Source organism: Melitaea cinxia, chromosome 14 (genome assembly GCF_905220565.1).
Source record: "Melitaea cinxia chromosome 14, ilMelCinx1.1, whole genome shotgun sequence".
In the NCBI taxonomy this organism is placed as follows: domain Eukaryota; kingdom Metazoa; phylum Arthropoda; class Insecta; order Lepidoptera; family Nymphalidae; genus Melitaea; species Melitaea cinxia.
In genome coordinates, this window is record NC_059407.1 from 2,634,680 (window position 1) to 2,651,977 (window position 17,298).

The following is a 17,298-nucleotide window of genomic DNA, read 5'->3' on the forward strand; positions in this document are numbered from 1 at the left end:
TCGGTTAAAGTGAAAGGGAGCGGTTGACAAACCGCGGTACTCGAATCGATAAACAGATGTATTCTTTTATTTCACGTACGTAATTACGTAATTTAGACGATATATTTAATCAATAGACTAATTAATATCTAAGCGGGAGATAATTACTATGTAAAATAACTAATATTACGATTAATATGTTACGTATGGCCTGTGTAGGTACTTAACAAATCAATATAAAATTACCTTATTTCCTAAGCAATGCGGGACGAACGAAATTAATTTATTTTAGAAACGAGATAATATGATGCGCGGAATAATTAATTACCTACGTGCAAATCTTATAAACTTAAACTATTTAACAATTAGCGGTTTCAAAATCCGGCTCGAAGGACCAGCAATGGTGGCGCGGGTATACGAAATTCTAAGCGGCGATTTAGTGGACTGTATATTTGTTTGTTTGCTCGATCCCACAGGTAAATGGGACGTAGGGACTTTGGAATTATGGAGGAAGGGAAACTGACCTTTGCAAGCTTCTTCTTAAATGGCCGCCACCGTTGTCCTTCGGGCACACGACGAGCGCAGTAACACTTTGTCCAGGGCTGATACAGTCTTCTTCCCTTCACTCACACAACTCCCAAAGCGGATAATTATAGATTTACGGTAGGCAATATTAATCAGACGGCACAAAATTACGTAGGTTTACAAAACAAATTAGCGGGCGCGGCGCGGTGCATTCGATGCGTTATTATATATTGACAGTAAAAGGTCCGAAGAAAAAAACGAAGATCCACGACGTCACTCGATGAGTTTACGAATTGATGCACAGCTATAAAGTTGCACTTGCAATGTTCACTATAGGTCAGGGGATAGATAGCGGGCGGGATTTTCAAACGGATTGTGGATCGAGCATTATTTATTTCTAGATTTATTAAAGTTAACGCGCTGGCGCGTCCAAGTATTATCGAACCAAATTAGAATGCTGTATTCATATTGACCAGTTAGAGCAAGCCCTTCAGACAGGCGTTTTAAATTTCTACGAATTAATTGGTTAAGTATCTTACAACTGAAGTAATTCATGAAGGTGTGGCTAAGTTTAAGTGGCAGCAATGAATCACAATTTTCAAAATGTGAATAGAATATAAAAATTAAGGCGTTACACGCATTTTGCTTCATATGAATTAATAACTTTCTGTGACACATTGTCAAAAAAAAAGTGCGCAGTTGTCAAACGCTCGAAACGCTGTTTTCTTTTATACCGGAGATTCGTTAGTGTAACAACACAGTTTTTATAACATACAAATAGATATCTGTACCATGGCATTAGTTGTGAAAATTTTCGCAACTAAAAACCTTACTATAGCCAATTTTGAAAATAACGTTTGCATTAGGTATAGTTATTATATCGGAAAAGTATCCCTACCTATAATATTATAAATTTGAATGTAAGTTTGTTTGTTACACTTTCACGCGAAAACTACTCAACCGATCATCATGAAACTTTGTACACATGTTCTTGGAAGTAGTAAAAGTAACATAGTATACTTTCTATTAAAAAAATTCAATGCGAGCGAAGCCGCGGGTATAAGCTAGTTTTATATATATCTTTATTATATTCATCGAATTTATTTATTTATTTAATTTAAGTATTAAATGCTGAGATTATTGCGTTCAAAGAAACCAAGTTGATCTTACTATTATTGATTTATAAAAGTTATTTTCAAAGCCTTCATTCTGGACTGTACAGAAAACACTAGATACGAATCGGGTTATAAATACTATGTTTTATCAGCGGTTACATTAAATTTAATGTGTTTAATCCTTGAATCTTTGTTGTTATATTTATATGCAGGCAACGTTGGCGAAGTTGCCTGTTCGTTGTGGTTGTAAGAATACTTGTTTTGCCATCAGGTTACACTCGTTGCTTGACACACGCTAGTTGTGATAATAATTTTGAAATCACTTAACTGTAATTAATCCCAAAGTTTCTTTAAGGCAAAAGCCTAAAACCACACTCCATTAGTTAAACTTTAAAAAATGTTAAATATAAGTAGGAAATACGAACTTTCATTCCAACTTTAAACCTCCAAGGTATGTTGTCCCAAAAATATAAAAAAATTACTTTCAATGAAAATCAAAACCCTAAATACCAATTTTCATACTGCTAGGTAGATAAGATGTACTGCACAAAGACAAATATCCATTCCGAGCGGGAATCGAACCCGCAAACCGTCGGTGTTTCAGTCGACTACACGCACACTACACCAGAGCGGTTGTTACAATAATAACAGATATATCTCTGTAAAACAATTGAAAAAAAAAATACTTCAAACCAGCTACCATCAAGATTCCGTTTTGAATGTTAACTCGAGGAATTCTTATAAATTTACGTATGTATGTACGTTACAAACGGAGTTAATTCTTATTCACATATTTTGAATCCTAAGCCGTGAGAGAATGTAGGAAGTTATTGACTTAAATACACTTTTTCTGATAAAATTCTTCGTGAATTATTTAAGTTATTTCTAAAAAGAAATATAATACTTTTAATGAGGATATATGTTTACATGTTAGGGATATTAAATACACATAACAACGTTAGATTTTTTTATTTTAAATTGAATATTCAATCAGCAATTTTTATTTGCGGCTGTCTTTGAAATACACAGGTCGAAGACGGGCAGCAACGTTTTCGGTGCAACAAAACCAACCCTGCGATCACCAACCCGCCTGCCCAGCGTGGTGACTATGGGCAACAGACATGAGTTCATGTCGTTTTTGGCGCGAACTTCTGGAGCAGTGCTATGCCAAGCAGTGGACTGCGATAGGCTGAAGTGATGATAATGAATTTTTATATGAGAATAATTAAATAGTTAGGCGTTTGAGTAAACTGTCTTATACTTTATTTAAGTTGCTTCCTTGTGTGCAGACAACTACTTTCATAAGATTTCAAATAGAAAAAAATTTGTATATGAAAATGCTATTTACCGAACGGTATTAAGTTTACCGTACGTCATATTCTCATACTTGACGATGCGTTGGCGCAGCGGTCACAGCCCTGGCTGTTGCGCTAGCAGTCGGAGGTTCGATCCTAATGACAGACCTTTGTATTGGCCATATTTTTATTGTGTATGCTTTGTGGATCAAAACCAAACAACATGATTTTATAACAACACCGTAAAACAAACACCATGATTTTATACATAAGTTAACTTCACTTTTAATTACAATCTTATTCATAAGCATATAAAATATTTTCCTGGAAAATAAGAAATTTTACTTCAGCTTTTATTATAACCGACAACCCAAAAGACAGGTAAGTACTCTCTACACTTACAAAAATAACAAAACTCAACCCTACAGAACAATCTAAACAAAATATTTTTAAAAAACCATATAAAACCTACATTTCGTCACAAAGTTACGAAGTTGTTTACAAATCTTAATATTTCGATTAAAACAATAAAATTCAATTGGTAGAAAAAAGTAACATAAAAAAGTGTTTACGTAAACTGTAAAAGCTTACCAAATTTAAATGTTCGACTGTTACATAAGTAAATAATCTTTACGGAATATCTAAAAAGAGTATAATGTTCTCGGCCGCTGGCCACGAGCCCGGGTAGGCCACCTGCCTCTCCGACGTCTACGTCATAAGCGACAAAAACTCGAGCACAAAATCATATAATTAACATAATAATCATTATTTAAAAAGGCATCTTTTCTCATTAGCGACTGAGCCCGTCGTTATATTGTTTTCAAGCTTGGGTACTCAGTTGTTATTTACTCGACTACAACTAAACTGAGCTTAATGTGTTCAACCCTCTACAAAGGTGGATAAATTTATAAATCCTTTTATAGTACGACAAAGGCTTAAAACTGATGTGTAGTTAATAATATTGTCACTGGGTAGATGTCACGATAAAAATATGGCGACTGATACAAGTTCCATGTAGTTTTAGTACATACTCATTAAGGCATAGATAAAATAAAACACTGTCATTAAAATCGCTATTACCTAACAGTCCCAAATAAAATTTCTCTTTATTCAACATCATCTTTTCAGCCTATCGCAGTCCACTGCCGGACATACGCCTCCACAAGTTCGCGCTAAAAATGGCGTGAACTCATGTGTGTTGCCCATAGTCACCACGCTAGGCAGGCGGGTTGGTGACCGCAGGGCTGGCTTTGTCGCACCGAAGACGCTGCTGCCCGTCTTTCGTCTTTTCTTATATACACTTACTTATTTCCATATATTATTTTGTTTTTAATAAGTACCTACGTAATACACTAATTTACCAATAAATATTTTTATCCATAATGTAAATTAAAACCTACGCATAGTTCACATAGAGTTCGTTACATTTTTAATAAATTCCAACATCGCTTATTAAAATTGTTTGACAAGAAATAGAATGTTTAATTAAGATATATTAATATGAATAAAAAGTTTCAAGTACAACAAACCTTATCGTCATAATATTTATCACTGATATAATAGACCAAACGTACGCCACACAGCGAAATACAACTTAATTCGTAATAATGAATCGCCCTTCAGAACATATTCAAGTCGACAAGCAAGTAATTTGTATGCTTATGAACAGGAAGATTTTTTTATTTTTAGTAAGAATATGTAACTTTTTTTCGGAAGTCTAAAATGTAAAAAATATTATTGGAAATATTGGTATAGAACTTAGTATGTAAAACTTGTTTTTCTTTTAATTTCTGTTCGAGTAATTTCATTTGCACGTGTATCAAATACACATTCTGTTTCTCAACTTCTTCCTCAATCTAAACGATCTGCATTTTTACAAATTCCAGTGTCTAAAAACAATACTCATTTCTCACTACTCATTCGTAACTTTCATTCAAACTCATTCAGTTGTTTCGGCGTGACAAAATACAAATAGACGGACAAAAATTATAGTTTCTTCAAAGGCTACAGTAGTAACTGTTGAGCGATCTTAAAAAAGAATACAAAGTAAATTGTAGCAATTTTATTGTAATTATTATAGACGGTTGAATAGTGAATCGCACAGATATGGCTTCAGAAAAAAATGCAATACTGTTTTGTTACACCTAATTTGTTTACATGCTTATAAGAATGTCATGTACATTCGTTACTGTTGGTATGTCTTTGTTTTTTTTTATTTAGCCAAGTAGGTTATCAAACAAGAGTAGGTCACCAAACAAGCATATGGCTTACCTGATGAAAAGCACTTACCTTACCTTACACTTAGCCTATAGACGCCTGCAACATCAGAAGCATCGAAAGCGGTCATCTTACTCACCACAGGAACACAACACTATTTGAAAGCAGTATTGTTTAGCTGTGATCTTCTGTACGTTTGAGGTACTTCCTCAGTCTTCCAGGTTTTGAGTAGGATGTTTCCTGCTGTACCTTACCTCAGTTGGGCAGATGAATGTCAATAAGTGTATAAGAATAAAAAATGTTACAATGACATTTCAAGTCTTCCCGTTGTTGTTACTTTTGCGCAGCGAACAGATTCTCCCATTCACTTATATTTAAAAGTTGTCATCTACTATACCCAAGACATCTAAAACACTGCGTCAGTCTTATATGAGAAAAATGGTGATTGTATGTTCTTCTATTCTATTATACGCAACGGTCGCAGCACGGCCATACAGATGTTTACCGTGGTCTGGGTGTTAGTGCAGTCCTAGTGGGTCTCCTCGCCGTGTCTCGGAGAGCACGTTAAGCCGTCGGGCTCGGTTGTTATTATGTACACCTAATAGCGATCGTTACTCATAGTCGGAAATATATCCGCTAACCCGCATTGGAGCAGCGTGGTGGCTTCAACTCTGATCCTTTTTCTACATGGAGAAAGAGGCCTATGCCCAGCAGTGAGATATACAGTTTGAAGCGAAGCAATGTTCTCTTATTAGTTTACTGTACCGCATACATTTTTTAAATCATTTTTCTAAATAAATTTCAAGCTAGAAATGTAACTAATATAGCTTGGTTTATGCACAAACGAAATGAATACTTCACGTGATCAATAAAGTATAAAACGGTATTTAAGAAAATACCTTAACACACATATACAATAAAACTTAGCGGTAATAATTCACGCCTGACCCGTTGACATACCTATTACAAAACAAAACAAAATAATAAAAATCCAAACATCAAATCACGTCAGATATTACTCAAGAGTGACTTTTTAATGAAATCCGTTGACACGACGTTCAGCCATCAGTTCCTCAATTAGCATCCAGCCTGAGCCCACAAATCATCGGTGGTCACGTACCGTAACCGGTGAAGCAATAGGCTTAACTATTCACGAAATAATGTGACTAGTCGGTTCTTGTTACTTTACCTACATCCTTTGTTATTAATTTAATAAAACTAGTATTGTTTAGTTTGATAATCGTAGCTTTTATTTTGAAAGTTTAACAAGTTTTTTGTCTCAAAGATACCGTCGATTAACATCATTGCAACCAGAGTCGGACAGACATCGATCCTAATGCTCTGGAGAAAAGTTATTGTCAGTTGTACCAACAGCTCAGTCAATCTAAACTGCAAATAATTTAATTAATAAGTCCTGTACCTCTGACCGACCTCCCAGGTACGTTACAAACGTAGGAACGCGAAGAGCGTTGCGACGCGACACGATATAAATATCCTTGCCATTAATTTTATGTATGAACATAATTTCTAATAGAATTCCATAGTAAAAAAAAAGTGGCAATAGGTTTTGTCATTAAATTTATATTATATTATATAGTCCCACGTCTATAAGTTGTCTTACGTTGTCACGATAATTCACGTCTCTTGATTGTCCGCGTTATGTCGCAAAATCTCACATCTTTGTGTGCATATCCACACTTAATAATACACACACTAGTATGTTTTTAATACAATAAACTTACATACAAACAAAACAAGCAACATTTTTACGTTATTATTATAATATTTATACTCATATACGAGTAAAATGTCAGTAACCATCTCATAAGTCAATCCACTCGGCTCATAACCCATGACGACGGTCGTCTCACTGAGCTGTGAGAATCGCCCAATTACGTTGCGCCTTATTTAATTATAATACACGTATACGTTACACACAGATAAACAAAAATAAATTAAATTAGTTGCATACCACATTACGAGAGGAATATTTAATTCTGATAGTTGAAGCATCAACAACGCTAAGATATAAAAGCGTTCCTTCCTGTTTATTTCAATTTTACACGTCAAGTAAAGCTGATATGTAAATTTACGTAATTGTATGCGTTTATGATTTGTTTAATATATAATTATGTTATTCGAACCGCGCGGTTTCGTCACCGATTATGGTTATTTTTGGCTTCTATGAGTCGTTTGCTTGTAGCTGTTAAAGTATTATTTATACAAACGTAGCTGTATACTAATTTGTCCGAAATATGTACATTTGATTTGTACAAATATTTTGCCATTATCAGACATTATATGTAAGGCCATCAGAAAAAAACTAAACTTAGAAATTATTTTGTTAGGAAAATAAAGCGGTTAGAACTAGTAGAAAGAAGAACTTTGTTAATTATTTGTTATAATAATATATTTATTTCAGATTTACATCCATACAATTGTTAGTAACATTTTAAAACTTAGAAACTAATGTTAGTACGACACACTGTAACACAATTTGGTCTTCTGTGAATCTGCACCCACCGATACATCAGTGCCGAGTTTTACCGGTCAACAAACACATTCAGCACTCCGTTGGAGGAGCCACGGAGGCGGGCGTATCATGGAGGCGCACGGTTTTTTCATAACGGCATAAAAGTCAACCGTTTATGGTTCCGTAAAGATGCCTGAAGCACTGCACTTTCACGGCAGTCCCAGTCCAAAGACTGCAGGTCTAAAATGACTACAGTATGCCTTAAAAGCTTTATTTTGACTGGTTTCGTACACCTTGCAAATCTCCGAGCTAACATGTTGCATTACAGTCATCCTTTAAATTGTAGCTTAGCCAGGTATTTAAATTTGTTTGCCCGGCACAGCGATGTTCTACAGAGTGAGACTATCAGTATCTCCAAATGGATATTATGAATGTTCTAGAGAAGCCGACTTAAAAACCATAAGCTCACTTTTTACGACATTACACCTTAGTCCGTGAGCCGCATAGGATTCACATATTGCGCAAAGATCCTGAAGTGCGCCAGTGGATGCGCTCAGCAGCACCATGTCATCCGCATAACTGATATTGTTCATACAAACTCCACTAAGACGACATATGTTGGTGCTAATGAGCTCACCGATCAGTCGATTCATATAGAGATTAAAGAGACGGTGCGAACCCCCTGATTGAACCCAGAAGACCCAATAAACTGTACTTTGGGTTTTTAATCAAATTGTTGCGGATTCAAATCTGAAAAGGCATCGTTAACTAAAATCATATAAAAATATTAGGACTGATTAAATTCGTAAAAAATAGCAAGGTACTGTCAATCATTCTCCTTAATAGAAAAAGAGCCCACGTCGCGTCATTTTTCAAATCCTCGAAAAGCTAATTAATAATCGCCTTAAGAAATTTCTCTTTGCGAATAATTTGTTGTCCAATCAACAATTCGGCTTTAGGGATGGTATATCAACAGAAGATGCAGTTTTGTCCTTGACAAGGGAAATTAGCGACCACCTAGATTCTGGCAGGAAATGTTTGGGTGTATTTTTAGACCTTGCCAAAGCGTTCGACTCCGTTTCCTCAACAATCTTACTAGACAAGCTTTATAATATTGGTATAAGGGGCTTATTTCACCAGCTTCTCAGAGATTACCTCACTAACCGTCAGCAACAGCTTAAATTGGGTAACTTAATAATAATAAAGACGTTTATTCACCAAGCATAAAAAAAACAAAAGATTTCTTAGTCTAATTTACAGAGATTTTATAAAAAATGCTGGTGAAAAGGTCGTAGACTCAGCTTATTGCTGCTTTTCAGTCCGCACCTTTACAAATGCTGCCAGCACAGGACGTTAGATTTACATTTAAAAACTAGATATAGTAACGAAAAAAGTAATGAAAATAGTATTTAATAAAATAAAAAAATAAAAAACCAGGATTAATAAATGAAGTACGTTGCCGAAGGTACAAGCAGGCAAAATGGCGAGCCACGTGAGACATACTATACGCTTATAATAAAGTCATAGTTACTACAAATCCAGTTCAGTGAGCGTTTCGTATCAACTGTCTGATGAAATGCTATAGTCGCCTATATCAATGTATTGATAGCTTCACATTTTGCCAATTTGATTCTGACTTTTGCTGCTCAAGGAGCCATCTCTTGGTAAGGTCACGAAATTTCGAGCGAGTTGCAGCAAATCTAATGGGAGGTGGGATGTCGTTCCAACATTTGGAAGCCGCAAAGCGAAAACTACCTCTAAACAACAAGGTTTACAATAAGGTTTGCGATACGCGATGACCGATAATTATCGGTGTCGGATGCGTTTAGCCACCTCAGTTTCTGTGCCAAGTATGATGGCCTCTTGTGCTTTCTCAGATCAAATACGATAGTGTTCAATTTAAGAGTACGTCTATGCTTCATATTGAGTACATTAAAACTATTTAGGAAAGGGGTAATATTAGATCCACGAGGAATACTATGGCAAAAACGCATACAGGAATTTTGTACTTTTTGGATCTTCGTTTCAGTTTGTTTTAAAAGACATGGCACATAAACTACATCACAATAATCCAAGTGGGACAGTATTAGCGCGTTGACAAGTTTTTTTCTAACAACAGCACTCAGAAATGGTCTTAACTTATAAAGCATTTTAAGCGAAGCGTAACTATTGGCTATTTTTTTATGAACATGCTCTCTAAATCTTAAAGACCCTTCAAATTCAACACCAAGATTTATCAACTTATTGTTAAGTGACACAGCTTGTCTATCTTATGGAATCCCACAGAGTATCGTCCTCGAGCCTACTCTCTTTCTTGTGTATGTAAACGATCTTTGTAATCTTAATCTTACAAATTGCAAAATCTACTCATGCGCGGATGACACTGCCTTAATCTTTCATGATCAGATTTGGGACAAGTTGAAGGTGACGGCTGAGGAGGGACTCTTTTATGTCTCTCACTGGTTAAGGTTCAACCTATTGTCTTTAAATACTACCAAAACCAAGTTTGTTCCATTTTCGATTCGGAAAAACACATTGCCCAACACTAGTTTTGCCCTGAAAGTCCACTCATGCCTAACCCCTATCTCAGAAGACTGCCAGTGCGGTATTATTGGTAACTGTGATCATATAAAATATCTTGGAGTAATAATTGACCAACACCTTGTCTGGAACCGTCATATTCGAATGATCGCTGATAGGATGAGGAAGTTGATGTGGGTTTTCAGAAAATTGAAACAGGTAGCAGATGTTAAGATCTTAACAACGACCTATAAAGCTTTGGCCCAATCTATTCTTAGTTACTGCAATCCAGTCTGGGGTGGAGCAGCTAAAACCCACTTGCTGACGTTGGAAAGAGGACAACGTGTCCTCCTTAAAGCTACCTTTAACAAACCTTCCCGGTACCCGACTTTTGATCCGTATAATTCTTATAATTTTCTCACTACTCGTCAATTGTACATTTTAAGGGCAATTCAAAAACTGCATCAACAATTATACTATAAAAAATATCTGTCAATAAACGTAGAAATACTATTGCTTGCCAAGTACCTTCACGAAATACTAAATTTAAACAAAACCAATTCGCATGTCAGTCTGCATTACTTTATAATAGGATAAATAACAAATTAAACATCTACCCACTTACTAAAGTTAAAGCTACTCTCGCGTTAACTAAACTACTGTTATCGTTAAATTACAATGAAACTGAAATGTTATTAGAAAGGCAAAGTTTTTAATGCATAATAGTTTAAATTTTATCATGGAATATAGTATGATATTTACTTTATTAATTCCCATTTTGATCCACTCTTTAGTTTAACCGTCCCATACCTAATCAAATTCTGGGTTTTTTTTTATATATCTCACTCGTTTATTCACTTACTTACACACTTATACACACAACACACACACACACACGCACACGTACACAGAAATGAACACACGCATAGAAATTGTCATTTTTTTTTTCTTTATTTGATTATTGTTTGTCTGATATTGATTAATATTGTAAGCCTTGGTTGATGAACGGGGTACCTAGTAATACGGGACACCACCCAGTATAGGGGCCCTTGCGACTTGTTTGTTAAAACTTATTATTATCAATAAACTATTTTGTATTTTAATTACAGTAAGTATAGTATTTGTTTCGTACTGGTTAAGTAAAGAAAATCAGTAAAAATAGCTAAGATTGAAATACTTATTTGAACAAATGTTAAAAAACTAAAATAATGTGATAACAATGTAGATGTAAATTAACTTTATTAGTTTTTTTTTTTTTTTTTTTGTAAAACGATACCGGCGTGCTTCAAAGTTGGCGACTTCTTTTCGCACAATGCTCATAGTCAAAAATAGAATTTTCTTCATCCAAGGTAAGTCTAAATAAATGCAAAATAAACATCGTATGTATTTGTTTTGACGCTACTGACCTATAAACAAATGTTCCTTCTTTCCGCGCCAATTCGTCGGAATATTTATTTTACATACATCTGTAGCAATAAACGAACGATTTACAACTGTCGACGCGGGCCACCCCACTACGATGCTTGCCTGTAATACCGCGCTCACGAATAATGTCTCCCCGATTTAAATAAATGATTATTAAAGACGACTATTATGTCTTTAACTTAATCATAGTGATGGAAATGCTTGAAATGCTTCAGCCTGTAATACCCCACTACTGGTCATAGGCCTCATTCCCCATGTAGGAGAAGAATCAGAGCTTAATCCACCACGCTGCTCCAATGCGGGTTGGCGGATAATTTTGGCTAAGTGATAGAAAATTTTGGCTTTATTTTACCGTTTTTTTTTTTTAATTTACTATTAGAAATACTATTAGAAATTATATAAGCCATGATAATATTATGATTCATAAGACCAAAATACGAGCGCCATCTTGTTGTAATGTGCAACATTATTTGAAATTTAGCTTGTTTTCTAATAACTTGGAATACTCCTTTTTATATTATTTATAATCTTTATTACACATCCTTAAGAAAAGAACAATAATTGTAACAAATAAAAAAAAATGTATTATACAAAGGCGATATCTTCCAGCGATATCTTCCAGACAACCGTTAAATAATCCGTTCATTAAAACAATTTAATCAATATAAATATATAAAATCTTCCCTAAAAACGGGGTTATTTCGTAACAATGAAAAAGTACTAGTATTAAGAAACACGGGAAATAGATTCCGTACATATAATATCCCATAACAAGCTCGCGGCGTAAACAATGCCGCTTAGTTATAAATATTATAAATGTGCCTTTATATGATGAGATAAAATATATAACGGTACAACACAAAATGCAATTTAAGTGATATTTTGCTTTTTGTATATTAATAGAATAACGTATGAATTTTTTTTTTAATAAACCAATTCTAACAACAGGACCAATTATTGGAGCCTTCTTTTAAGCATGCTACTGCCTGTGCCAGGAGACTCTGCTCTTACATTGACATAACACTATAATAACATAACATCATTGAAAAACGAGTGTGACTTAGACCACACGACTGATGTAAAACTTTTTAACTCCATCTAACTTATATCTCCCTCTCAACTTCCTCGTTTGCCTCGCTCGGTCACACTTTTCGTAACGCTCTCGTCACGAATTCACCAGCTTACTACCTAAGTCAAGCGTGCGTAAAAAGTCTTATTTCAAAGCTTTACTACAACATTAACATTGCCGACCCCAAATGAAATGGGAAAGAGCCAGGCAAAGAAGAAGAACATTAACATTACATGAAATCACTTATATTAACATACGAGTACAATGTTGGTATACAAGTATGACATGTGAGGTGTCACTGAGGTGGGTGTATGAACGTTATGTATGTAAGTTAGTGAGTGTCTACAATGTGTGTGTGTGATTTGTAGCGGAAACGTATTAAGGGAAAGGAATTCAATAGGTTCATAATCACCGTATCTTCCTTTTATCTACCTTTAAAAATATGATGCGTAATACTAATTAACATGATGCATTAATGCATAATAGTTTCTGTTTGCGCATAACTAAGTGGTGTCAGCCACTCTTTCATTTTTCTCTTGCTAGGTAATATAACATGGGGTATATATTTAACATTTTATTTATTTATTGTACAATAAACATGAGCGTGACTCATATTGAGTGCTTGCAAAAAAAGTTCTATTTCTTAGCGTACATATATGCATTTATCTTTCCTTCTATTATTTTCTAAATTTCATTTACCCACTGGTCATTGGGTAAAGATTTGTGTTTTTTCAAAGTAATGTGTATTACATAAAGCTTTCTAACAGTTAATAAACTTTGTTTTTAGAGTAATGCAACGTAGGTAGTCGAAAAAAATTAACAAATACACTCTTCGCCACTACGATTTTCTTAGGGTCCCCTTAATTTCTTTGGAATGCCATTATCAGATCCTGGCTTCCTTATCATGGTACCATCATTTGGATATCTCCTTTCCAACAAAAAACAATCATCAAAATCGGTCCATAAACGACGAAATTATCCGCGAACACATATATATATATGTTGCAGTCAAAACTCTTAACCAGTCAAAAGCACTATTGACTAACAAAATCAGTTAGAAGTACTTTTGACCGTTTGCTTTAGTCAATAATACTTTTGACTAAAATAACAGTTAAAAGTACTTTTGCCCAATGAAGCTGGTTAAAAGTACTTTTGACTAAATGATTCCATCAAAAGTGGTTTTGACTGCTTGTATCAGTCAAAACTCTTAAAAAGTTAAAGTGGTCGATAAAAATAACGACAAACGCACATATAAACTTTTATATTACTCATTATTAGTGGAGAACGTGCTGATATTAGAACAAAAATGAGTGACTACGAAAAGAAAGAAGGCTTTTTGCAAAGAATTTTAGCGATGGAAGATAATATGAAAGATAGTCATTTCAATGTGATGACAAAAGGAAAATTTGAAAAGTTTGCAATGGATGTGGAAGACGCGAAATTTAATGAAAACGAAACATCATGACAGTACAGTAGACTACAACGCTTTAACACATTGAAGTTTGTGGTGTAAAAAAAAATAGTTACAAACACAAAACCTGTCAAATATTTTCGCCGGCTGAGGAAATCTACGAAATTATTGATGCTGCTCATATTTCTATAGGGCATGGTGGTCGCGATAGACTTAAGAATGAAACGGCACAAAAGTACGCTAATATTACAAAAGAAATGATTAATATATATTTATCAATGTGCGAAGTATGCCAAAGGAAGAAAAGCAAGAAAAGGATGGGTCAGGTTTAGAAACCGATCCTGCACACTGAAATGAACAGCCGCTGCCAAGTCGATCTGATTGACATGCAGTCGCAAGAAGATCGCGGGTATAATTTTATTATGGTTTACCAGGATCATTTGACTAAATTTATTCACATCTAACGAGTTAATAGTGCTTTTGACTGACGCTTTTTTGCAGTTAAAACTACTTTTGACGGAGAGCGTCAGTCAAAAGTATTTTTAACCGCGAATTTGCAGTCAAAAGTACTAATAACCAATAATTTTCAGTCAAAACCACTTTTGACCAACTTGTTCAGTCAAAAGTACTTTTGACTGATTTCGCTAGTCAATAGTACTTTTGACTGGTTAAGAGTTCTGACTGCAACATATACATATATATGATCGAATTGAGTAAACTCCTCCTTTTTTGAAGTCGGTTAAAAAACGACACAGTAAAGAAACAAAATAATTTACCTGTTCTAAAGCTGATGGATGTTCCAAAACGATTTTTAAAAAATACTCGAAACGATGCGAAACCGATTTAACAATCGAAACGGATATTTCAATTGAAAGAAAAATGTAACGTTCTACGAGTATATACGGAAACTATGGGCGTGTTTCACCGGTTGTCAATAAAGTTTATCCTGCATATAAGTTACGAATAGACTTTAATAGCAGAAGGTAGAATTGGACATTAGGACTTGTTCCATCTCAGTTAATAAACTATAACTTACAGATTCACAATTGTGAATAGAAATGTTCCATAAATAAATTTAAATTAGAAATTGAAAAAAAAATGTTTAGAATTCCTAATGTGTGGGTAACACAAAAAAAAACCGTAATTATAAAAAAAATATCCTTCCTTTAATTGGGTTGGAAGAAATGGCTAAAGAACCATAAGTCCGCCCATTGTACTTAACAGTCTGTAACTGTGTTTAAATGTGTTTAATGTTTAAAATGTAGTTGTGGTGTACCGTAAAGTGTAAATAAATAAAGAAACAAAAAGAACAATAAACTGTTATCTGTTGGATACCGTCATACGTCAGATAGCTATAACGGCAAACGGTAAAACGGGCCCTAAGCCGAATAGAGCTAAAAGCGGATACTATAGGATTATAGTTGAAGCCGACGAACGCAAATTGAAGTCGCAAATGTTCGCTATGGAGTGCGGCGCGCCGTTCCTCTCATCCTCCAGCACTCGGGCCAACGAAGCGAATTACCACTACAACCACTCACAAAATCCTGATTAATTAAAAAAAGCCCTTTTTTAATTATCAGACCGGTATGTAACGAAGCTATATTAAATATTTAATTATCAGTAACCAGTCACGAAGGGAATGAATAGTGAGCACATTTAGTTTAAGCTGGGTTTGTATTGACTGTTGCTATGCTCAAGTACTTATGACATTATACCCTATTCTTCTACCTACTAACATCATAAATGCCAAAGTTTGTGAGGAGAGATGAATTAATGGATGATGTTTCTCATACATAAACTGATTGGAATGAAACGTACCAAACGTAGATGGCTTGAGATTCAAGGATCCTCGGGATTGGAAATAATGCGGGTAAAACTACAAGGTGCAGTTATGACTATATAAAAGAAGAGAACAGAAGAAGAAGGAAGAAGAAGATAGAATCTTTAATTACAGTTTGCTTTTTGACTCTAAAATACTTTGGACTTCTTTCCTTCTGCTGATAATGATTTCATTTGTACAAATTAGGAGCAGGTTTTGAATTAAAGTATCTGGTGGATAAAGTAAATTTTAATGCTGCAACAGAAACAATATATATGAAACTTATGTCAGCATGTGTCAAATAATGAAGTAACTATTGGAAATGTATCCACATATTTGGTGAAATCATTCTTAAACTATAAAAATAAAATAGAATAACAATTAAGATCAAATTGGCTTTTAAAAGTATAAATAATACTACACTTATTGGAACAAATAGATATATAAATAGTTTCTCATAGTATTTGTACCACGCTGACTAGCTATTAAGTAATATTAAAATATCTGTTTTAAATTAATTAATCACATAGCAAAATTTTACAAATCATTTATGTCTAAGGATGCAAACTCTTTACAATTTTTAAAGAGTTTCAAAAATATTTAAAAAAAATGTAATCGCGCAGATTCAAATCACTATTTCATGTTCAGTAAGTAGGTCATCACTAAGTCTTTATTTACACTAAATTACCAAACACGTAAACCATTAGCCTACATTCTAAGCGACCACTGAAAAGTTTATTTAAAAACGGTTCTATTCAGTATCTTTCAGCAATAATATAAAAATAATAACCAATTTGCCTGATCTTAGAAAATATATTGTAACATTAAAAGCAAAGTGCAATTTCTGTATCATTGAATATAATTTATTATCAAAACGATTTGTTATTCTCTGATAGGTTACGGATATGTGGGTGATGGTTACAGCACATTTACAGGCTGTAGGTAAAAATTAGAATATACGTTTTTTTTTTAAATAAATTTTATACTCCTAGAAATGAGTGTTTAGTCGTGGACGCGAAGAGGTATAGGAATAGAAATTTATATGTAATAGGAATTTATATAAGTGTAAATTTATTGATATAATGTATATTATTAATATTATATTAAGAAATTATATAATTGTATTATTACACACAATTAAAAGGTGGTCTTCTGCAAGGATGGGATCCTTCCTCAGTCGGACTGGTCCAAATTTTGAACAAGATATTTCCTTTAGTTTCTCACCTCAATAATAAATTTTATAACACAATTTAATTTCATATTTTTTTCAAAAGTTTACTCATACATTTGCGCATAGTTTTGTAGATGTGTGTATCATAGTAAAAAACGTTATACAAATGAGTAAGTTCTTGGCAACTAATCTGGGTCAATTTTTCAGCATTCAACAACTAAATTGATAACACTCAATCACTGACTCGTTTTCGCCTCATCTTTTATAATGAAAATATTA

General features: G+C 34.1%; 1 protein-coding gene across 1 annotated transcript in view; it reads left to right on the forward strand.

Moving 5' to 3' along the window:
- Positions 1-10,304: 10,304 nt before the first annotated feature.
- LOC123659826 (tRNA dimethylallyltransferase-like) overlaps positions 10,305-17,298 on the forward strand; it is a 121,573-nt gene continuing 114,579 nt past the window's right edge. The window contains exon 1 of the mRNA XM_045594996.1: positions 10,305-10,504. Within this exon, the coding sequence (XP_045450952.1) occupies positions 10,305-10,504 (200 nt within the window). The remainder of the gene's footprint in view (positions 10,505-17,298) is intronic.